The 24651-nt window shown below is 42.0% G+C and overlaps 2 protein-coding genes across 9 annotated transcripts in view; both read right to left on the reverse strand.

Annotated features, from left to right (window-relative positions):
- LOC135558506 (lysine-specific demethylase 4A-like) overlaps positions 1 to 10864 on the reverse strand; it is a 35203-nt gene extending 24339 nt beyond the window's left edge. For all 6 annotated transcript variants that reach the window (XR_010458367.1, XR_010458369.1, XM_064992355.1 and 3 more), the window contains exons 1-15: positions 10745 to 10864; positions 9701 to 9864; positions 9332 to 9507; positions 8854 to 8968; positions 8371 to 8564; positions 8091 to 8140; positions 7891 to 7994; positions 7597 to 7734; positions 5125 to 5327; positions 4850 to 5001; positions 2876 to 3528; positions 2439 to 2655; positions 2093 to 2271; positions 1624 to 1843; positions 756 to 832 (exon numbers count right to left, since the gene is read on the reverse strand). Coding sequence is in view for 4 of the 6 variants with exons in the window: in XM_064992355.1 (XP_064848427.1) it covers positions 756 to 832; positions 1624 to 1843; positions 2093 to 2271; positions 2439 to 2655; positions 2876 to 3528; positions 4850 to 5001; positions 5125 to 5327; positions 7597 to 7734; positions 7891 to 7994; positions 8091 to 8140; positions 8371 to 8564; positions 8854 to 8968; positions 9332 to 9507; positions 9701 to 9841 (2619 nt within the window). In the remaining 2 variants the exon portion in view is untranslated. The remainder of the gene's footprint in view (positions 1 to 755; positions 833 to 1623; positions 1844 to 2092; positions 2272 to 2438; positions 2656 to 2875; positions 3529 to 4849; positions 5002 to 5124; positions 5328 to 7596; positions 7735 to 7890; positions 7995 to 8090; positions 8141 to 8370; positions 8565 to 8853; positions 8969 to 9331; positions 9508 to 9700; positions 9865 to 10744) is intronic.
- A 4384-nt stretch (positions 10865 to 15248) lies between these two features.
- On the reverse strand, positions 15249 to 24399 carry LOC135558507 (protein ABHD8-like). Of its 3 annotated transcripts, none has more exons than XM_064992360.1 (5): positions 24062 to 24399; positions 19066 to 19865; positions 18536 to 18706; positions 18014 to 18230; positions 15249 to 17773 (listed from the first exon to the last, which is right to left on the reverse strand). In XM_064992360.1, exons 2-5 carry the CDS (start codon positions 19854 to 19856, stop codon positions 17558 to 17560), a joined length of 1395 nt encoding a protein of 464 aa, XP_064848432.1. In that variant the 5' UTR covers positions 19857 to 19865; positions 24062 to 24399; the 3' UTR covers positions 15249 to 17557. The 3 variants fall into 3 exon arrangements, with proteins under 3 accessions (XP_064848432.1, XP_064848433.1, XP_064848430.1); XM_064992361.1 differs by lacking the exon at positions 24062 to 24399 and adding an exon at positions 20408 to 22031; XM_064992358.1 differs by lacking the exon at positions 24062 to 24399 and having other exon boundaries at positions 19066 to 20400.
- Positions 24400 to 24651: the final 252 nt, after the last annotated feature.

Genomic DNA, 24651 nt, shown 5'->3' on the forward strand with positions numbered 1-24651 from the left:
GTATCTTCGTAGATACTGGGTGTATTGATACACAAGCCAAAGTGTAATAACTTCACCATGCTCAAAGGGATATTCAATGGCTGCTTTTTAGATTTTTTTACACATCTACCAATAGGTGCCCTTCTTTCCGAGGCATTGGTCTTTGTGGTTGAATCTGTTTGAAATTCACTGCTCGACTGCGGGACCTTACAGATATAATTATATGTGTAGGGTACAGAGATGAGGTAGTCATTCAAAAAGCATGTTAAACACTATGGGCTCACAGTGAGTTAATGCAACTTATGTGAATTGCTAAGCACATTTTTACTCCTGAGCTTATTTAGGGTTGCCATAACAAACGGGTTATATACTTAGACGCAACACATTTTTCAGCTTTTGATTTTTAATTAATTTGTAAACATTTCTAAAAAAAAAAACATCATTCCACTTTAACATTAAGGGAGAAATTAAATTGTGTGTAAGCCAGTGACCAAAAAAAAAACTAAATTTAATCAATTTTATATTCAGGCTGTAACAAAACGTGTAAAAATGCAAGTGGTGTGAATACTTCCTGAAAGCACTGGATCCTATCAGCCTTCTTCCTTCAATACTCTTAGTTCTAGAATCTCTGAAGAGTTTGAGTTACAACGTTATCCTATCCCACTCAGTATGGTCAGTATGGTGCAAGTATGTGTGTGAAATGGAACTAAGATCATGTAGTGTTGATAAGCTTGTGTAGTGATATGGTTTCAGTTGTACTTCATTGCAGTACTGACCTCAGTCAAAGCGTTGGCTTCACAGCGAGCACACAACCAATCGTCTGACACTTGGTCAACAGACACTCCATAGCAACCTGAGGGACACAAGGAAAACAAGGCCACGGAAAACATTAGAAGACATTTTCTATTGACAGAGGTGACAAAGGCACTTAGTATTTATGTGCCATGCAAATCAATTGATTAAAGTGCACGTCATTGCAGTAAATCATTGTTAATAAATGAGAATGGACATTCTGGATTGATTACTGAACTCTGACATGAACTGGTATTCCTTGAGAGCATATCATTGATTACATTAAACATATGGAACACATTAAACACAGGGGTGTCAAACTCATTTTCCCCCGCGGGCCACATTCAGTCTTCACCGCACTTAAAATTGATTACATTTCCTCGCCGTCATAATTTGCAAAGAATAGTCCCCTATCATACGCTTTGGAATTTCCAATGCTCCCAGACTGTCTAGCTATAGTTTTTATGACTGTTAGCAAGAGGGACAGAGTCAAGAGACTAAATGTAATAATAATAATAAACATTATTTAGGGGGGTGCTTGTATTTGTTCTGTTACATAGGTCCATTATTTCTACACTGGTTTCAATTTGTTGTTAGTCATTTCAATGACGACTGAGAAAATAATTCTAAAATAAATTTAAATGCTCTAAACATTGGTGTTAGACTGTTGATGTGAATTAAATGGAATTCAGCAAGAGCATATTAGTGATTATCAATGGAAAAGTGCTGTCTAACAATGTGTGTGAATGAACTAATATTCATTGAAATGTGGAGTACAACAGTCAATTAGAATTGAAACACATGGAACAGGCTACAGACTTGGGGATTGTGAATGAGACTGTAGCTACTGACTGGCGTGGACGCGGACGCAGCACTGGGAACAGCTGACCAGCAGGCTGGTGCCGTCCTCCTCCAGGTGAGGGGTGTGGAGTTGGCCCTCGCCGCTGCTGCTGCTGCTGTTGTTCTTGTCACTGGTGGTGCTGAAACACATCTCTGGGATCAGGGGCTTGGACCTCTGTCTGCCCCCGCGCCGGCCTTTTACAGTGTAGCTGGGGTTGCTGCTCGACTGCGACTGGAGAGAGATGTGTATTATTAAAGGTCTAATTGTCATTTCTACGACTACTATTGTGCACAGCTGGCTTGGTGGCTGAATTGCTTTTCTGTTGCCTAAATGTCTTTGTAAGTTACATAAAAACAAATTGATAATTCAAACTTTAATTATTATTATTTTTTCTAAAATAAAACTCATTAACAGCTGGATTGAGGGCCCATTAACAACAGCTACAGTATAAGGCAAAGACCAAGGACCTCTCCACTCTACCTGGTCGTATGTGTGGAAGAGCAGGCAGATGGAGCAGTAGGGGGCCTGCAGGCCCATGCGCTGGTTGTACGATCTCTCCGCCTGGGGGTTGTAAGGTCGGCTCTGCCACAGCTGGGCCAGGGGCTTGGCCCACTCCTCCCTCTCCTCTGGTTCATCCTTCATATCAACATACAGCTCATCTACAAGATAGAGGTGGGAAAGAGTAACGGAGGAGGTTAAGAGAGAGGAGAAAGAGAGACTAGGGCCGTGTTCTATCACTGTGAATATGTACTTGTGTAGAAAAGGTTGCTTGTTATAGAAGTCTATGATGGGATACTGTTCTAACGCACCAGAAGCAGGTGCTCACCGTCATCACTGTGGCTTTCACTGGAGCTGAGGAGTGGGTGCTGTTTTGGCAGCTGGCGGAGGAGAGGATATTGCTTGCTCTTCACGCTCTTGCAGCCCGTCTGCTTATTTGGACTTAAGTTAGTCAGTTTACTTGGATGTAAAATCATCGGCTTACTTAAGTTTAAGTTTGTCTGCTTGATTAACGTTAACTCCGCCTGCACTGGGGAAAGACATTGCTGGAGAAAGAGACAGGATGATGATGAGTGACCATCAGCTGGCTCATGCGTTTCCACATCTAATGCCATTTTCTATTGTATGGCAAGTGTGAAAACATCAATGTCACATTTTAATCTTTTAAATATTTGCCTCTAATATCAGTCTCTACTATCATCACATACCCATAACCAAAAATGAATAACTTCTAAAGATAGAATCAGGAAAAGAGGGTAAACTAACCTTACACCTGTCCCCCTTGACCTCTGCCCTCTTGGTTGGCCTGGTATGTGCGTGGGTTTGGACAGGCTCCGGGCTGCTAGGGGCCTTAGCTTCAGACTTCTCCTCCCGAGCCTGGGCCTCGCCTGGCTGCTGGGTCTGGGCCTTTGTTTCAACCTGTTCTCCCTTCCTGGGACTCTGTGCTTCGGCCTGGATATGCTCATCTTTGGTGAATGCGACCTGGGACTCCTGCTGCCCGGCTTTGATATGGGACTGGAGCTGGGCCTTGAGTTGAAGGTGGGGTTGGAGGTGCCGTGGCAGGTGCTCCCTGGCATAACTGTGCACGTGGAGCTGGGTGTGGTGAATCGGCTGCTGGTTCTCACGGGCGTAGCTGTGGACCTGCATGGTCTCCTTGGGGCTCTGGGTCTTGTGGAAGAGGAGGCTGGCCACCCCCAGCTTTCGGACAGGCTGAGCGGAAGGACCGGTCCTGGCCGGGGGAGCCACTACTGGGAGGTGGCCGTTTCTGTGCGACTGGGGTTGAGCCAAAATGGTCGCTGCGTGATTGCTGGTGGAGGGGATGGTGACTTTTTGTGAAGCCGGGCTTGTGCTGCTGTTGCCCTTCGTAGGGTCCGTCTTTAAATTAGGCAGTTCCCTCGAGGTGAGCTTCACTGGTGTGTCTGAAATACAAACATTTGTATCAGGAGAAGCAACAGAGATAGCATTTCCAAATATCCACTGAGTCCCATAGTGGATGAGTGACGCAGATCGATTATCATGACGACTTCCGCTGCTCTGTCACTACATACTTCCGTCTGAGACTGCCATCATTGAAGTCATTTGTGGCGACGAGGGCTATTGTACAAAAAGTCATCAGCGATTGGATAGTCTCTAACCAATCAGACTATCAAAGCCAATAACAAATTTTCAAACCACCAATTTAAAAAATATATATATATATTTTACCTTTATTTAACTAGGCAAGCCAGTTAACAACGACGGCCTAGGAACAGTGGCTTATCTGCCTTGTTCAGAGGCAAAACGACAGATACCTTGTCAGCTCGGGGATTAGATCATGCAACCTTTCGCTTACTAGTCCAACGCTCTAACCACTAGGCTTTAACCACGTGTGTTCTGGCCCAACCAATCGGTTTATGACACTAATCAGACAGCCTTGAATGTGTTCGCAGATCCAAAGGCAATGTGGAGAAGTAACTAACCAGTGGAGACTGGGAGGAGCTATGGGGGGGGGGGGGTCTCATTGTCATGGCCGGAATGGAGCGGTATCAAAAATATATAAACCACATGGTCCACTCCGTTTCATGTTTTTCCATTCCAGCCATTTCAATGAGATGGTCCTCTTACAGCTCCTCCCACCAGCCTCCACTGAAACTAACATCCGGGGACATGAAATGGTGTTTGCTTGGAGCAAGGAGTCTGGGCAGCCAGGCAGAAGATCGATACCCATTTACTACAATACTCCACAAGTTGTTTGTAGTTTACTGAGTTGTTAGCAGCTAGTAACATAAGCATTTCACTGCAACCACTTCAACACCTACTTACCTGTGTACGCAACCAATCAACTGATTTGACAAGTGGCCTGTATTCAACCCATTTGGTGTCTGTGGCGGGACACTGGAGCTTATTAAAGCTGGAATCCACCATGGCAGTTTGCGATATTACAACAAGGAAATAACTTCAAAACAAAGAACACTTTCTCCCCCGCAGACATCATTGCACGTGTGATAGACGCTCCTCTCTTTCCTTTCATAAACAAAACAAAAACAATAAATGTGCTGGGGACACAAACACTGACGCCGTTTCCCCGAATGCTATTTCCAGGTTTAAATCCAGTCACAAGTGTCAGTCTGATATTTTGTGTTACCCCCTAATTTTACAAATGTATCATACATCCTCTGTGCTGATTTTGCGTGTAATTTTCTAGGTTTTAAATGGTGAAAATAAGGCAGGTAGTCACAGCTTTACTGTCAGTGAGGGTACCTGTATCTGTGCAGTCCTCTTCTCCCATGCCCAGAGCAGTGAGGCCTAGTCTGGCCTTCTTGTCATACTCCTCTTCTTCATCTTTAGGGACAACCTTGTCAGGTACATCCAGACACACCCAGTGCCTCTTGGTCCCTATCCTCGGTGTTGGACTGGTGAGCCATAAAACATTAAAGTTGAATCATTTTTATGTCAAGCATTTTTTATTCCATCCATATACTGTTAAATCTGCACTATAGCACCCTCTACCAACATAAAAATTAACCTCTTCTGACCTCTTTCCCTCCACCTCTGGCTCCTGGGAAATGCAGTCTTTCCCCTGCTCCTCCCCCAGGAACTCCTTGGCCTCTGGGGTGGGCCGTGAGTGGTCGATGGGGCCCGTGTCCCGTCCCGCGAGCCACTGCTCGTAGCGGTCTGGCTGGTACTTCTTCACGAACAGATCCATGGAGATCTTCACCATGTCCTTCCTGCACGTACACTGGAGGCAAGAGGTAGGGAGAATAAGTTCTAGGGATGTACTAATGCTCCCAGAGGTAAATAAACCAAGGTCAGTCTAATAGAGAGTCATACGAGATTGTTATTAATAACAAAGTATAGTCTTTTCCCATGTGCCCTCTTTCTGCAGACTAACCGGCCACCATTAACTGGTCAACAATGGTTCTATTTTTCGCCAAACAGTAAAATTACGTGACCAACAGAAAATATTACACATGCATACAAGGAAGACATTTTTCAATAAGATCTTAAAATGGACACATGCAACAATAGCAAGCCCATAATTTTACAGTCAAAGGGCTAATAGCCTTTGTATTGAACATGCAACTGCTGTAATGAAGCAGCTAATAAAACATTTGCTAAAATGAAGTCTTCAGGAAAACACCTAATGGGGTCTGTTCCATATGCGACTGAGATGAAAATCTCTGTTAGAAAGCAGGGGAATCTAACAGCAACAACTAGAATGGGTTACCAATATGACTATGGCTTCTGGACAACGAAATAATGTAGGTATGAAAACCAATAGAACAGGAAAGAAACAATGGTTAGATTTGGCTAGGCTACTTTGGAGCAAGGTAAGACATTTGAGATTCTTCAAATAGCCACCCTTTGCCTTGACAGCTGTGCACACTCTCAACCAGCTTCATGAGGTAGTCACCTGGAATGCATTTCAATTAACAGGTGTTCATTAACAGGTGTTACATTTGTGGAATTTCTTTCCTTCTTAATTTTTTTGAGCCAATCAGTTGTGTTCTGACAAGGTAGGGGGATATAGAGAAGATAGCCCTATTTGGTAATAGACCAAGTCCATATTATGGCAAGAACAGCTCAAATAAGCAAAGAGAAACAACAGTCCATCATTACTTTAAGACATGAAGGTCAGTCAATATGGAACATTTCAAGAACATTGAAAGTTTCTTCAGGTGCAGTCACAAAAATCATCAAGTGCTTTGATGAAACTGGCTCTCGTGAGGACCGCCACAGGAATGGAAGACCCAGAGTTACCTCTGCTGCAGAGGATAAGTTCATTAGAGTTAACCAGCCTCAGAAATTGCAGCCCAAATAAATGCTTCAGAGAGTTCAAGTAACACACATCTCAACATCAACTGTTCAGAGGAGACTGTGTGAATTAGGCCTGCATGGTCAAATTCCTCCAAAGAAACCACTGCTAAAGGAAACCAATGGACATTAGACCGGCAGAAATTTCTCCTTTGGTCTGGAGTCCAAAATTGAGATTTTTGGATCCCAACCGCCGTGTCTTTGTGAGATGCGGTGTGGGTGAACGGATGATCTCTGCATGTGTGGTTTCCACCGTGAAGCATGGAGGAGGATGTGCTATGTTGTGGGGGTGCTTTGCTGGTGACACTGTCTGATTTATTTACAATTCAAGGCACACTTAAACAGCATGGCTACCAAAGCATTCTGCAGCGATACGCCATCCCATCTGGTTTGCGCTTAGTGGGACTATCATTTGTTTTTCAACAGGAGAATGACCCAACACACCTCCAGGCTGTAAGGGCCATTTTACCAAGAAGGAAAGTGATGGAGTGCTGCATCAGATGACCTGGCCTCCACAATCACCGGACCTAAACCAAATTGAGATGGTTTGGGACGAGTTGGAACGCAGAGAGAAGTAAAAGCAGCCAACAAGTGCTTAGCATTGCATTCATCAAGGCAAAGGGTGGATATTTGAAGAATCAAGTATAAATATATTTGGATTTTTTTAACACTTTTTTTGGTTACTACATGATTCCATGTGTGTTATTTCATAGTTTTGATGTCTTCCCTATTATTCTACAAGGTAGAAAATAGTAAAAATATAGAAAAACCCTTGAATGAGTAGGTGTTCTAAAACTTTTGACCGGTAGTGTAGCTCTTTTTAATTGTGTTCATCAGAACAGTTTTTAACATGTGATTGCATTTAAAAATTGCTATTTGTTGCGGAATGACTGGCCTTATAAAAGCCTGTTACACTCCAGTAGCAGCTTTTCAGGAGCTGCTCTCATTCTGTCTGACAGGTGACAGGATATTCCAATTCTCAAACTAGGCTCTGTATGCTGTGCGTGTGATAAGATACCTGGCGACTAATGAAAAATACACACTCGCCAATTTAATTCAACAAAATTATGCAAATTAACCTATAGACCAATAAATATATTTGACTGTCAAGCTTTCGGCGGCTAACCGATTAACATCCCTAATGTACATGGTTTAAACGAGGAGCACTTAAAGAAAATGTAACTCTTCCTTACCAGCATGGCTTGCTTTCCATACTCAATCCACCTTTCGGTGGCAAAGTTGGTGGACTCGGCACAGTTGAAGCCATGGTTGAATCCGGCGTGGTAGCTATAGGGAAATGTCACCATGAACTCACCGGGCTCCTGAGTGATCTGAAACACAGACAGGAAAAAACTATCACATACTGTACAAGGCTTTATATAAGTGATCAACATAAGTTGATAAAATCCCACGTGGTCTTAGGTTAGTATACAATAAATGCAGCTAAAAAAAAATGTAGAAAATCATTACTATTCATGAGGGCTTACCTTCTCAAATGGAATGCCATATTTCCTTAATATGGAGGGCGAGATGAGGGTCATCTTGTGCCTCAGGAAGGCTTCGCAATTTTGGTGGCTACCAGGAAAAAACCCTGAAAGGAAACAGTGTGTCGGATTAAAACTAGTTCAAAAGCAGTTGTTTTCTAATTAGGTAAAACATGTGTCACACACATTATCCTCCCTCTCACCTTGAGCCAAACGCTCCATTTTTTTCCCCTGCTCTGGAGGAACACAGTACCTGCAGGGGTATCAGAACGTGAATCAGTTATCTTCTGTTATAACACTGACGTTCAAATTGTTGCCATTTCTATCACTTGGCGAGTGTTGTTTTCAATCGTGACAACGAGTCCTAAAACTACACTTACATAACCATCATCAGCATGTTGATGCTTAAAAACGTGGCTCTTACACACACACAACTACCAATATATCTACTACCGGTATGTGAGTAATGGTGTAGCTACTTACCAGGACTTGGACGCTCCAAAGTGGAGGTAGTTGATACTATAGAGATCCATGTCTTCAGTGTGCCAGGCGAAGGTGGTCTTCCACATGCCAAAGTACAGGTAGGGCGTGTTCACCCCCTCGATGGTGATGCCATTCACATGCTCCACCGTGTCCAGGATGGTGTTCAGTTTGCCGATGTTCCAATCAGTCACATCCTGGAGAGAACGACAGAAAAATGTAACTATTGTTGCTGGATATCATTATCTTCTAGTGAAACAAAACCACTGCGGCCTTCCAGATTGGTTGTGAATTTAAATTGTGGGTGTAACACATGATTCTGAGAGAAACACGTACAAGTAGTTTACAAAACCTTTGTCTACACAAGCACAAAATACATCACTCACCAACCAGCATTCTTATAACCAGGAACAATAACAACATGTTAACATGGTAAACACCATAGAATAGTAAAACCTCCCCTGGGGGGGATTCGGAATGACTCACAGGGTCGTAAAGTGTTCCGTTCACATCTGCACCGTAGATGGGCGAGTTAAAGGTCACGCTCTTCCAGTACTTCCTCTCCAGCTCCTCAATGTCGGCGTAGCGAGGACTGCAGAACCTATGATTGGGGAGGGGGGGGGGTCAATCAGTACAGCTGATTAGAAACTATACATTTTTCAAATCAGTGCCTGTGAGCCAGAGCCTTTCAAAATCCCAAGAGATCTTGAGAAACACATGAATTACTAACAACGCAAATCATACAAACCCTCTGTTTTAAATCATGTTATTAACTTTGTTCGCTGTATTATTTCCTTAGACAAAAAGCATGTACACAGAGTGACTTTTCCCCAATCACAGACCATATCAACAAATTCTTCATAAAAGAGGAAACAAACAGTATAGCTCATTCATAGATAGACTGTGTGTAATATGTTATGAAACATTGTTATAGCTGTTCCAGTTCTGGTGCAGTCAGACTCACTTGTCACTGTTGGCCGTCTTACGGAACTCTCGGACGGTCATGGGCTTCTTCTGGATGTTGGACTGGGTAAACAGGCCTGACTGGCCCGTCACTACCTGCTGGATGGGAGCTGGGATCACCAGGTCATCTATATCGTCATAGGACTTCCTGGGCCTCCAATCCTTTGGTGGCACGACCTGTAAAAACAGTCCGTTTTAGTATCAGTTACAGTAAAGTATTTCACTCGCAAAAACTTGGGTAATTTATATTTAAAAAAAATATTCACAATGTGTGTATTTCTGTGCATAGCTGCTTTGCCTAACTGGAGGCCTGGTAATACAAATCAGAAAATTATCTTCACAAGGCAGAAGGGTTCGTGTCAGTGCTCACTTTAGCCAAGCCGGCTTGATGTGCTCCCTGGTCCTCCATGTAGGCAATGTAGCGGCTGAAGTTCTGGAACTCCTCAGCAGTGGGGTGAAAGGTCATGATCCCCTTGGAGCCAGGAGTCTGGGACCCCGAATCAGACGACATACTAAATAGCAAGCCCTGCAGATCTGAATTAAAACAGGTTTCAACATAATAATAATTGTGACATTTTAACAACACAGTTTTATTTTTTTATTTTACTAGGCAAGTCAATTAAGAACAAATTCTTATTTTCAATGACAGCCTAGGAACAGTGGGTTTTTAATTGTCTTTTTTTTTAAACATTTAATTAAACTTTAACTAGGCAAGACAATTAAGAACACATTCTTATTATCACTGACGGCCTCCCGGGGAACAGTAGGCTATCTGCCTTGTTCAGGGGCAGAACGACAGATTTGTACCTTGTAAGCTCAGGGATTTGAACTTGCAACCTTCCGGTTACTAGTCCGACGCTCTAACCACTGGGCTACCCTGCCGATGTGTTAGGAAGCTAATACAATGGACATCTGTGCAAGGGGGGGGAGGGGGAGGAGGGGGGGGGGAGGGGGAGGGGGGGGGAGGGGGAGGGGGGGAGGGGGGAGGGGAGGGGGGGAGGGAGGGAGGGGGGGGGTTGTTCGTTCAGTCATGTTGGTTCATGACTGGACAGCCTGACAGAGCGTGACAGGTTTGTTTGGACACACCCAGTGACACCACCGTTAGACTACTGCGTGTTTACAAACTGTTGGTCGATTGTGAATAAGATAAGAGTAGCTTTGTAAACATGAGGATGAAGCAGTTCGGTCGAAGATGACTTTTTGCTGTGAACGTGAATGTATGATAAAAATAACTAGCTAGGTATTTAGTTTAATGAATGTCTGCATGATTCATGGATAGTTAGCTAGTTACATGACAGCTAACTTAGCTAGCAAGCCATCTTATTATTGCTACTAGCTAGCCATGTCAACGACGTATTCGTGATAGACAATCTAAAAATGGTGTCAAATTACATCTTTAAACAAGATACCTTACCAACACTGATAAATCTTGCGCAATTGGTGACTTGATATCGATAGCACTTAATTCCGATTTTACCCCGAAGAGGATTTGTTCTCCATTACTAATAGTACACAAGCGCACGCACAGGATCAGACGCAGCCAATCAATGAACGATTTTGACGACGTGCACTTTCTTCTTTGGAATCATGGCGTTCACATCTTTGTTTTGTCTATGCCGCCACCTACTGTGCGGGAGTGTGTAGTCAAGCACGTGATATTTTGTATTTTGAAAATTAAAAGGGGGGAAAGGGAAAAAATGGCCCCACCTCCTAACCCTACACCTATATACCACTATTTCATTAAAAAAAGAATACAAATGTATGTAAAAAAATATATATATAATTATAATTCATGTTTTATACATTCAGTGTATATACAAATAAGGAATACATTATTTATTAAGGAATTAATAATTTAATAATCAGCAACCTATTCCACTAGACGTGCAATATCTAACCTAATGTAGCAGGCGTAGAAAGAAATACCTGAGTGGAGTTCCCACAGCCGGTTTCAGCAGAAAAGGAAGCTGAGTTGAATTAGCTGTATCCCTTTTGTCCAAATAAATTAGAGTATACCACTAAAAAATATACACAGTGCCTTCAGAAAGTATTTATACATCCTTGAATTATTACATTTTTTTTGTGTTACAGCCTGAATTTAAAATGGTTTAAATATATGTTTTTCACCGATCTACACACAATACCCCTTAATGACAAAAGGAAAATAAGTTTTTATACATTTTTGCAAACATATTGAAAATGAAATACAGAAATATCTCATTTACTTAAGAATTCACACCCTCTGAGTCAATACTTTGTAGAAGCACTTACAGCTGTGAGTGTTTCTGGGTAAATCTCTAAAAGCTGTGAGTGTTTCTGGGTAAATCTCTAAGAGCTGTGAGTGTTTCTGGGTAAATCTCTAAGAGCTTTTCCACAACTGGATTGTGCAATGTTTACCTATTATTCTTTTCAGAATTCTTCAAGCTCTGTCAAATTGTTTGTTAATCATTGCTAGACATTCATTTTCAGGTCTTGCCATTGATTTTCTAGTGGATTTACCATTGGCCTCATGGTGAAATCCCTGAGCGGTTTCCTTCCTCTCCAGCAATGGCGTTAGGAGGGACACCTGTATCTTCGTAGTGACTCGGTGTATTTGATAACCAATCCAAAGTGGAATTAATAACTTCACCATGATCAAAGGGATATTCAATGTCTTCTTTTTTTATTTGTACCAATCTACCAATACAGAAGGTGGCCTTCTTTGTGAGGCATTAGAAAACCTCCCTGGTGTTAGTGGTTGAATCTGTGTTTGAAATTCAATGTTCAACTGAATGACCTTACAGATAATTGTATGTGTGAGGTACAGAGATGAGAGGTACTCTTTCAAAAATCATGTTAAACACTATTATTGCACACAGAGTAAGTTGATGCAACTTATTATGTGACTTGTTAAGCACATTTTACTCCTGCATTTATTTAGGCTTGCCATAACAAAGAGGATGAATACTTAATGACTCAAGACATTTCAGCTTTTCATTATTAATACATTTTTAAACATCTCTAAAAACATAATTCCACTTTGACATTATGGGGTATTGACTGTAGGACAGTGACAAAAAAATCAACATTTTATCCATTTGAAATGCTGGTGTAACACAACAAAATGTGGAAAAGGTCAAGGGATTTGAATACTTTCTGAAGGCACTGTAAGAGAAACTGGGTTAAAACTAGATTATCATTGGTTGATGCCATGATCATTGACAACGATGAGACAGCCTACAGGGAGGAGGTCAGAGACCTGGCAGTGTGGTGCCAGGAAAACAAACTCTCCCTCCATGTGAGCAGAACACCGGAGCTGAACGAGGACTACAGGAAAAGGAGGGCCGAACACGCCCCCATTTACATCGACAGGGCTGTAGTGGAGTGAGTCAAGAGCTTCAAGTTCCTTGGTGTCCACATCACCAACAAACTATGGTCCAAACACACCAAGACAGTCGTGAAGAGGGCACAACAACATATATTCCCCCTCAGGAGACTGAAAAGATTTGGCATGGGTCCCCAGATCCTCAAAAAATTCTACAGCTGCATCACCGAGAGCATCCTGACCAGTTGCATCACCGCCTGGTATGGCAACTGCTCGGCATCCGACCACAAGTCGCTACAGAGTGTGGTGCGTATGGCCCAGTATATCACTGGGGCCAAGGTTCCTGCCTTCCAGGACTTCTATATTAGGCGGTGTCAGAGGAATGCCCAAAAAATTGTCAAATACTCCAGCCACCCAAGTCATAGACTGTACTCTCTGCTACCACATGGCAAGCGGTACTGGAGCGCCAAGTCTAGGTCCAAAAGGCTCCTTAACAGCTTCTACCCCCAAGCCATAAGACTGCTGAACAATTAATCAAATGGGCACCGGATTATTTACATTATTATTTTAGATTTGCATTATTTTACTCTGCTGCTACTCATTGTTTATTATCAATGCATAGTCACTTTACCCCTACCTACTCATTCAAGGATTTTTCTTTATTTTTTAAAACTATTTTCTACATTGATGATTAATAGTGAAGAAATCAAAACAATGAATATAACACATATGGAATCATCTAGTAACCAAAAAAGTGTTAAACAAATCAAAATATATTTTATATTTGAGATTCTTCAAATAGCCACCATTTGCCTTGATGACAGCTTTGCACACTCTTGGCATTCTCTCAACCAGCTTCATGAGGAATGCATTTCAATTAACAGGTGTGCCTTAAAAGTTAATTTGTGGAATTTCCTTCCTTCTTAATGCGTTTGAGCTAATCAGTTGTGTTGTGACAAGGTAGTGAGGCTATACAGAAGATAGCCCTATTTGGTAAAATACCAAGTCCATATTATGGCAAGAACAGCTCAAATAAGCAAAGAGAAATGACAGTTCATCATTACTTTAAGACATTAAGGTCAGTCAATACGGAAAATGTCAAGAACTTTTACATTTTCTCTAAGTGCAACCGCAAAAAATGTCAAGCGCTATGAATCTAGCTCTCATGAGGACCGCCACAGGAATGGAAGACCCAGAGTTACCTCTGCTGCAGAGGATAAGTTCATTAGAGTTACTAGCCTCAGAAAAGGCAACCCAAATAAATGCTTCACAGAGTTCAAGTAACAGACACATCTCAACATCAACTGTTCAGAGGGAACTGTGTGCATCAGGCCTTCATGATCGAATTGCTGCAAAGAAACCACTACTAAAGTAGACCAATAAGAAGAAGAGACTTCCTTGTGCCAACAAACACGAGCAATGGAAATTAGACTGGTGGAAATTTGTCCTTTGGTTCGGAGTCCAAATTGGAGATTTTTTTGGTTCCAACCACCGTGTCTTTGTGAGACAAGATGTGGATGAACGGATGATCTACGCATGTGTCTTTCCCAATGTGAAGCGTGGAGGTGTTATGTTGTGGAGGTGCTTTGCTGGTGACACTGTCTCTGATTACTTTAGAATTCAAAGCACACTTAACCAGCATGGCTACCACAGCATTCTGCAGCGATACACCATCCCATCTGGTTTGGGCTTAGTGGGACTATCATTTGTTTTTCAACAGTACAATGACCCAACACACCTCCAGGCTGTGTAATGGCTATTTTACCAAGAAGGAGAATGATGGAGTGTTGCATCAGATGACCTGGCCTCCACATTCCCCTGACCTCAACCAAATTGAGATGGTTTGGATTGATGCCAGAGTGAAGGAAAAGCAGATATCAAGTGCTCAGAATGTGGGAACTCCTTCAACACTGTTGGAAAAGCATTCCAGGTGAAACTGATTGAGAGAATGCCAAGCTGTCATCAAGGTAAAGGGTGGCTATTTGAAAAATATAAAATTTCAAATGTATTTTGATTTGTTTAACACCTTTTTGGTTACTACATGGTTCCATATGTGTTATTTCATAGTTTTGATGTCTTCACTATTATACTGCAATGTAGAAAAAAATAAAAAAATAAAGAAAAACCCTTGAATGAGTAGGTTTTCTAAAACTTTTGAACAGGTAGTGTACATATACAAATGACCTCAATTACCTTGACTAACCTGTACCTCCGCACATTGACTCGGCACTGTTACCCCCTGTATATAGCCTCTGTTATTTTATCGTTACTTTTTTTGCTTACGTTTATTTAGTAAATATTGTCTTAATTCTATTTTCTTAAAACTGCATTGTTGGTTAAGTTAAAGGCTTTTAAGTATTTCATGGTAAGTTTGTATTGGGCGCATGTGACAAATACAATTTGACTTGATATGATTTGATTTGGTGGCCTGGGGGGGTACCCAGGCCTCAGAGCCAGTAATGTACACTCAAAGCCATCGTTACTTTTGTCTGTCACAATAAAATGGTCCTAATTCATTAATTCACACATTCATTTACATTCAATCATTTTCATTCATTAATTTTCATTCATTCAGTCATTAATTCACAGAAGAACAAAAACAACCATATAATGTAAACATTTGTTTTATTTCATGCCAGGAAAGGCACATTCATACACTCAACTGAACATGTCCATATATCTGAACTGTATATGCACCTACATTCAGGCAGTGCATGAGTTCTGATGTCTTGGAATAAATGCATTAATGACATTTACACATTTTGAACCACTAATGATAGCACACTGGATAGGAGAGACTGTTCTTTTTAGACATTAAGCGGAGGAAGCAAATGTGCGTCCTTCAATCCATATAGCTGTCGGAACAATCTATACAGTGCCTAAGCATACTGGATCAGCAGCACTTCATGGTATTTTTGACAGTCTACATGAATACATCTTCTTTTCAACAGCCAATTCAAACTCATTTGTTCCTCAACCTACTTGTTTCCATTACTTATGCATTATCGTTCTGTACAGTTCATAACTCATCTCCTTAGAAATTGCATAATCATCTCTGCTCCTTTCTCAGGATAATGCATATGTGAGTAAAGCATGTTAACAGTCGGAGAGATTGAATCAGATACATGTGTTACTGTGCTTCCTACTTCTTAATCACAGATCAAATCACACACTCTCATTATGAGACAAGAAAACGTTCACAAATGAGCACCTGAAAACTTCTGTCCTTTAGCTTATTATCATGGACGACCTTTGACATTGCAAGCACCAACAGATTGACTGGAGGGTAGTGGAGGACAATGCTTTGCTATACTATCTGGTAGACAGAAGAACAACATCATTCATAATGGTGTTATATCAAATTCAGAGGCAAAATGAGTTGCCCTATTGTTATTTGAATAACTAGCATCAGTATTTAAAAATAATTGTTATGGACTACTCTTACATTATTTGGTTTGCCTATCACCAAAGCTTTGGTCCAACTTCTCCTCTGTCCATAATGCCGCTTAGATTATACACTCAGAGGACAGGGGAGGTTTTTGGATTTCTCAACTGTATATTGACAAGAAAATTCTCTAATATCTTAAAAGCCTATTCATGCAGCAACTTCAAATAGTCCAGTTCGGTTAGATAATTCATAACGTAGACACAGAGTAAGCATAGGTTTCTAAATGCATAATATCAGATAACACCGCAAAATGTTCTTGAGGCAAAATGCTCCATGTTGGGTATAGATGAATCACTATGTTTCAAAAGCGAACCTGTATCCTAGACTGCAGGTGTGTATGAATGCACAGACAGATTCTGACTGCAACTGACAGATATTTAGTTTGCTTAAGGACATGTTTTAACAGCTTTACTTTGGCTTGATTATATTTTATGAGGTTGTTGAACTTGTAGGGCCCATTTGTTTAGGTGTGTGGTGTATGTCTTGTAGTAACTTGTTGCCATAACAATTACCAATCCATCCACCACTTCCATCCAGTCAACACTTTAGTCTATAACCTGCTTAGTAGGGGATGATTACCATGATGATGACCTCATGCAAACTGGATCGCAATGTGGCATGACAAATCTTACTCCCATAATACACCAGTCACTCATTGACTTGTATTTTTTAATTGTCATTTTTTTGAAAACATTTATTTAACCTTTATTTAACTAGGCAAGTCAATTAAGAACACATTCTTATTTTCAATGACGGCCTACCGGGGAACAATGGGCTATCTGCCTTGTTCAGGGGTAGAATGACAGATTTTTACCTTGTCAGCTCGGGGATTTGACCTAGCAACCTTTCAGTTACTGGCCCAACCCTCTAACCACGAGGCTACCTGCCATATTGTCTGGATAGTTTCACAGTTTTCCAAGTGAATTATTTTCCGCTTTGAAGTGAATCCATAATATGGACCCAGTTTTATAAGATCATCATTTCGTCAGGACACCAATCAGCAGTGAAATATTACTCACAAGATAATGGATGATAGGTAGCAAGGCGATCCACACACCATTTAATGGTCATGCCTTCCTCGCTTTGGTTCACAATGGTCCACTCACCAACCAAGTTTGGTACTCGAGAGAATTACAAATGGATATTGTGTTTTACTAACATCCTCTGGACCCGAGGTCTGTCTGATTACATACACCACATGAGGAAGCACAGACAGCTGTCAAAGGGGAAAGAGAAACACGCATCTCTGTCAGATTCCTCTTCTTTCCATCCTTTTCTTCATTTTTCTTACCACAGTCCTATTCAAATGCCAACTCTAGCTTGGAGCACCAGGTGCCTCCCCTCCACTTCCACAACAAACTCTGGCCCAGTTAATAACAGCTCTCAGCCTGCGAGCAGCCTTAAGACCACGTGCCACCTGCCAAAGACAGGCCCTCGGATTGGGTTTGCTCATGTAAAATGAGACTCATTACTGGTTATTTGTCCATGGGCTTGTTTGGTTTTGGTGTCTGGGCGACAACACCATTGACTATGACAGTCTTGTCAGGATCAGTCTTGGCGGCGTTCTTTTTGGACATGTCGGGCTCCCATAGGAAAAACTCATGCAGGAGGGTGTTGACTGTGTCAGGGCACTCCATCATCACCATGTGACTGCCCTCCTCAATGACTTTCAGAAAAGCAAACAGAAGGATCTGAAATTAAAAGGATAATAGCTACAGTCAAGATATATATTTTTTTACAATATGATATTAGTCATTGAATATGATGGGCTTGATATAGGGACTGTTCATAATTCATATCATCATTTAATTGAATTCCTCTTTCATAACAATTTCAAATTGAATTAATATAATATATATTTTATATATGGGTAGTAGAGCTTCCTTACTCAATTGACATGGATTGGTATTCATAAATTTATGTCTCCTTACCTCGGCCATGCGTTGGTCCTCATCAATGGGCACAAACTTGTCGTACATGCCGTGCACCAACAGGATGGGCACAGTTAGCTCAGCGTGGTACACCTCATCCCCCTCGGGCCAGTACTGCCCGCTCATCATGGCACGCAGCACGAATGGATTCACGTTGAAGGCATTGCCCTGCTTCAGCAGCTGCTTCTCTTTGGCTCCCTGATGGGCAAACCCAGCCCTGAACATGTTGGAAAGACTCATAGCCATCAGTATTACTTGACATTCGAAATGATGTGTTACAGTAAATTCCTCTTACTCTTTGTATGCAGTAGAAGCTAAGCATTGACACTGTACACTACAGTATACATTCTGTACGAAGAGTAACTTGGTTTTGTTTTGTCTACAGCAATAGGTTGTTGTTCTATTTGTAAAGCGATGTGTTGTCATTTTGTCTACAAATGTTGTTTTGTCTGGAAATGTGTTGTTGATTTGTCTGCACTTCAATATTGTTTTGTCTACAAATAGAAGAGATGATTTCCTTACTTGAGAAAGCTCCAGGCCAGGCAGGGAGACAGGCAGTGCAGCACACAAGAAGGCAGCTGGAAGATGGAACAGAGGCTGGGCTCCAGAGCTGTGGGCCCCCCTCCATTGATCATCACTACCTTGTGAACCTGGTCTGGATACTCATGGGCCAGGAAGGTACAGAACGATACCCTGAAAGGGATATAATCAAACGTGTAAAAACAATGTATTGGGAACCTGCTGTCTAATTGGTTCCTTCATCATCACATCGTCATAACCCTGTTCTTTGATTGGTCCCTTCATCGTGACATCATCATAACCTTGCTCTCTAATTGGTCCCTTAATTATGATATCGCCATAATGCTGCTCTTTGATTGGTTCTTCTTCATCAGTCATTGTCAGCACCAGTTTATTATGTGTTTCAAGGCATGTTCAAATACTGTTATTCATTAACTATCATGATATTCCGTCTGTTAATTGACCTAAGACATAAGATGATACTTGGTAATCAATTGACCGTTCATTTTTAACAGAGAAGCAAGCATACTGACCCATAGGAGTGCCCAATGAGGATGTTGCGTTTACGGGCGTATTTCTTGAAGATGGCACGCATGTCTTCGGCCAAGGCGTAAAAGGTGTAGGCCGCCGCAATGTGGGGGGCCGTGCTGGCCCCGTGGCCCGCCAGGTCAGGTGCGATGATCTCATACCCTAGCCGCGAGAAGAAGTCCAGCTGGCTGCCCCAGATGTCCAGCGAGCCGCCGACCCCGTGCACGAAAAAGAGCGCCACGTCCGAGTGCGTCCCCTTGCAGCTGGAGATCTCCCTCTCCGAGTCAATCATCACCATGCGCTTGGGCTTTCGGCGGCGCCGGCGAGGCGGGGGCGCGGGTTTCTGCTCCCCGACCATGGACAGGGGAGGCGCGGGTTTGGGTTCAGGAGATGTGGGCACTTCCTTATAGTCGGCCAGTTCCACCTCCACGGTGCTGCAGGGCTCCAGGTCTCCATTCTGGCACTGGACAATCTCAGAGTGCAGGACGTCACCAAGGTTCTCAATGACTAGCTGGCCGTTGCGGTAGACAGTGATCTTGCGCTTGCAGTGCACACTGCTACTGTTGTTGCTGTTTCCACTGCCCTTCTCCTGCTCTGACTCCTTTACTTGGTCCTCCTCCGTCACTACTGGTGCCCGGCGCTCGGGCATGATGTGGCGAACCCTGAGGACTCTCCCAGGCTTCACTTCTACAAACTCGAAGGTGTCCGCTGGCTCAGAAGAGTCGACGGGCATCACCAGGCTGGCAGCCTTCCCAGTCAGACAGCACAGGATCCCATCTGTAATGCTGGTCAGCATGGTGCCTGCCTGCAGAGACAAATCCATGAGAAATGCCAACGAGCTATCTTTTTCATTGAAAAAATGATATTTTCAAATGGATAGGTAGTAAATACTGTGGTAAGAACATGAGGTAATCACAGGAGGCTGGTGTCATCTCAATTGGGGTTAATGGGCTTGTGGTAATGGCTGGAACGGAATAAGTGGAACGGTATCAAATACATCAAACATGGTTTCCATGTGTTTGATGCCATTCCATTTGCTCCATTCAAGCCATTATTATGAGCCGTCCTCCCCTCAGCAGCCTCCACTGTAGGTAACATAATCTGAGTGTCGACAAAGTCTCTGATTATAACATACCGTATATACACAACAAACACAGTATAACAACCTAAAAAGGAGTTCCCCCTGGCTCTCACCACAACAATTCACCACACAGTTATTTGTACATGACAATTGCTCCATGATAATCACCCTAGGGTTTCTCAATCATTAAGCTTTCAATTCAAAAAGTACCAGTTTCACACTGGGTTCAACATCAGTCCATATATAACAGTAAAAACAATACCCACTTTGTCTCAGTGTGGAGAAGCAGAATCCATTCACATAATGACCGAGACACAAACTAAGAATAGACAAGGCTCTTCTAAAATGGCCCCTGGACCCTAGGGTATAAATAGAATGTTAGCAATGGCACAGCTGGGTTCATGCCAACTGCTCACTGACTGTATGTATTCCATGTGTCAATAGGGTTTGGAAAACCAGCAGACGATGGTCTTTCCGAAGACGGTTATGTCCAATAATGGCTCAAGAGGTTTTTGGCAGTTGGGTATTGGAGTATTTTATATCACACTGTTTAAATATAGACACATAGACTGTCAACAGGAAGCAGAACGGAAGTGGCATATCTACAATATGTGTTTGAACTTGGATCCAGACTTCATTGTTTCCTATGTACAGTAACTGTGTCTCTGCTAACGTAACCTAATTTAAACTGTTGGTCTATCGTTTAATTATCTTATGTAAAGCTGGAGTTTATGATCTATTTATGCTTAGAAATTATGATCCCGGCCATGCAAGACATTTGATTGAGTTTCCAGTCAATAACGTTCACCGATATGATTAAATCATGCTCATAGCTACAGTCAGTGAGGTCTGTGGAAAACTACCACAGCCATTTTCAATTCTCAGGAAAGTGTTGCCTACACAACAGGGAGGCTTTTCTAATGATGAGTTTGTGGAAACCATTCCTATAAAAGCTGACCTGACACACTGGCTTTAATCAACATTTATATTTCGCTCCTGTTATTCACACCAAGGTCACACCATTGACTTATATAAATGTCAAGCTACACACACGCGCACGCACACACACGTGCACGCATGCGCACGCACACACGCACGCACGCACGTGCACACACACACACACACACACGCGCATGCACACACACATACACGCACACGCACGCACACGCACACACACACACACACACACACACACACAATAATAATGGCAGAGCTCTGACGAGAAGGGTGATGTGACTCAAGTTCACCCTTCTCACTCACTACCCACCTCCAATCACCTTCAACCCCGGATTCATATTCTAGCTTTACACATTATTTATTCACAATAAGGGGAGATGTGTCTAAATGATTAATACTCGCGGGTGCATTTTAAACAGACTATGTCTCATTGTTCTATCTCTTTACTCTTACATGTTATTAAAATGTCCATCTGTGTAATGCTTGCCATTAACATGCTGAATAGCAGCATATAAAATTGCTGTGTCCGTATATTCCAATTCCCGACCCAGATGTGTATGCTAATCGCTGACGCTGACCTAGCGAAGTTTATTAAGAAAATGAGGTGCACTGGGAAATGAGAGGCTTCTTATGCCAAAAACAAGTTTTGTTTAGCTTAACGATTTTGAGAGTGCAGGTTCGGTGAAGGTAAGTTAATGAAGTTTGGTTTAATATACAGATGGGACATCAGAAAGCAGGTAATGGGGAGAGAGGAGGGGCCATTGATCCTGGTAAATGACACCTCTGCATGAGGTGTAGCTTATTGCTCACTCTATCCCTGCCTCCACACACACAGGGGAGTTAATTAACGTATTGAAGTGGCACACAGGGATCAATGTTTGGCTGAGGGGGAGAGGGATTGAGAGAGGGAGTGAGATGAGAAAGAGGGAGTGGAGGAGTGAAGGTGGATAAGGAGAGGGAGGCAGGGACGGAGAGGGTGCGAGAAAAAAGGAAGGAAAGAAAAATAGAGTGAGAAAGACGGAGAGAATTTATAGAGAGTGTTGTGAAGGTTGATGCATTCTGTACTATCCTGTTTCATCCAGGAGCCAAGTGAAATTTGTGATTGCCTTTCCTTGGTGGGTCAATATAGTGAGCTGCTACAAGCAGTGAGTGAGTCATTAATCATATGAACATCTGCTACCATCACAACATTCAATAGACACATCTAAATGTGTAGTTATTTAACGTGATGACCTCTAAATCATTACATTAAGTTTAGGGTTCAGGATAGTGGATAATATGTGTAATAGCACTGCAAAAGCCATGACATATAGGCATATACTGCATCTCCCTTATGTAATTGCATATCATATTGAGGTTATTATATCATCTGATCGTATCAGGCATGATATAAGACTGAACAGAAAGTATGTTGGAGGTGGACTTCCCTCCACAGGGTGAGGTGATGATTGATAAACCTCGAAGAGACTTGCACTACACTCGTGTGAATACTCTATCCGCACACCGTGGTTCGCCCAAGAAAGGGTAGTCCCGGTTCAGATTCAATTCGTGCCGTGGTGCGGTTCGCTGCTGGTGAGAACGCAGTCCGTACAATGGAACATATTATGGTTATTGTTTGATTACGAGCATTTGATGAAATACACGCAGCATCATAACCTGAGATCTCTGAAACGTTCGGTGAGTAGCAGCGCATTTAAGAGCGCATCCGATGAAGATTAGGGAATACCGGGGCTATAACAAGGATATAGGCTACTGAATTCACGTCGCAGTGCAGTTTCCTCCCGTCAGCCCAAAGCGAAAGTAATATGAAGATTGCGACAAGTGATGCTTCATGATAATCACAAAGGGTTTTAACGTGAGCATTTTTGTCTAATAAACAAATTACTTGCAGGGACACGTGTTTTTTTGGGGGGAATTGTAGTTCGTTTACATTTGGCAATGTGAAACCAACCGGACCAAATTATAAAAAATCCAAACGATAATAACAATAGTCGAACTCTGATTTGAACTATAGCTCAAAACTATGCGCGAAAACGACCTAAAATGCAAAGAACCATTCGACTCAACGTTCCCTGACATTTAATCCCACGTATTAAGGTCGACAATTAAAGTGAGATTTGAATATTAATTCTCGAGCATGGAGATTTGAACATGAATTCTCGAGCATTCTCGAGCATGCAACGCTAGGGTTGTGGGTTCGATTCCCGTAGTGGCCCAGAACTGTAAAAAAAAAAAAAAAACAACGAAAATGTATGCACTCACTACTGTAAATCGCTCTGCATAAGAGCGTCTGCTAAATGACTAAAATGTCAATTAAATGAGTTTGCAAGTGGACTGCCTCTAAATTCTCTCACCCATGTTACTCAGACATTTTACTATTTGATCTGCAATGCAGAATTAGGTTGATTATTCAAGCGTCATGTTTAACACACATTTGGTAGGCTATGTGCTCTAGTTTTCCACCCACACACTAGGCCTCCAGTAGCCTAATACATTCTGATGCATATGTACAGTATTCAAAATACCTGGTTTGGAGGACCACTGAATCTACGATTACAATAATGTATCAAGTCTGTAAAGAAATGCAAATGTGCAATTTATAACTAGTTATGTTTGTACCACCTATAAACATATAATGTACCACAGAGCGCAGTCAAATTCAGGTAAAACAATTGAGCATACGATCATTTTTTAAAAATTTTTTTCAAAACTATTATGAAACATTTACAGTAGCCTATTTATATGGTAAGAGGACCATGAGCAAGATACAGTATATACCAACAACATAAATCAATATTGAGTTGGTGTGTTGCGCATTAATGCATCATGATTGACATCTATTTATCTGAATTCCCATTACGAAACATAAAATATACTGTTTCAGATATGGTATCAATTTGAAACAACATATAGTAATAACGTTTACTGGTGCACACAGGCCTATTTTTAAACGAAATTCTTACCTTACTGATGATGATTAAGGATTATCAGAAATATGATGCTCCTCTCCCATAAAACGATAGTCAATAGGTTGTTTATAATTAACTGCAGCTGAAAAATCTGTTGCATTGGTTGCAATATTAGTATAATTCAAAAGCAACCTGCCACATGGAGAAGTTGATAATTGTCTTTACCTAGAGATGGTTTACATCTTACTAATCAAACACATTGAATAAGGCTTTAAATCGAAGTAATGCACACTAGGAAAGTGTGCCAATTGCAATTTTAAAGTGACCATAGTAATGACAGATAGCAATGCTTTTTCGATCAGCATCCTTCGGCGCTGCGCACACGGGCGAGATTCTACCAACCCTTTTGCCCTTGTTGTTTTCCGCATCCACGGAATTCTCCTCTCAGCTTCCTTCTGCTGTTGAATGACAAGAAATATAGCGAATAGGCCACAAACATTGGTTCTACTAAAGCCAATAGGATGTCTTGTATTCCTGTTGCTAAGGCCTGGTGGGGAAATGATCAAATCAAGAGATTCACATTCCATAGGCGTGTGTGTGTGTGTGTGTGTGTGTGTGTGTGTGTGTGTGTGTGTGTGTGTGTG

The sequence above is a fragment of the Oncorhynchus masou genome, chromosome 17 (genome assembly GCF_036934945.1).
Source record: "Oncorhynchus masou masou isolate Uvic2021 chromosome 17, UVic_Omas_1.1, whole genome shotgun sequence".
NCBI lineage: Eukaryota > Metazoa > Chordata > Actinopteri > Salmoniformes > Salmonidae > Oncorhynchus > Oncorhynchus masou.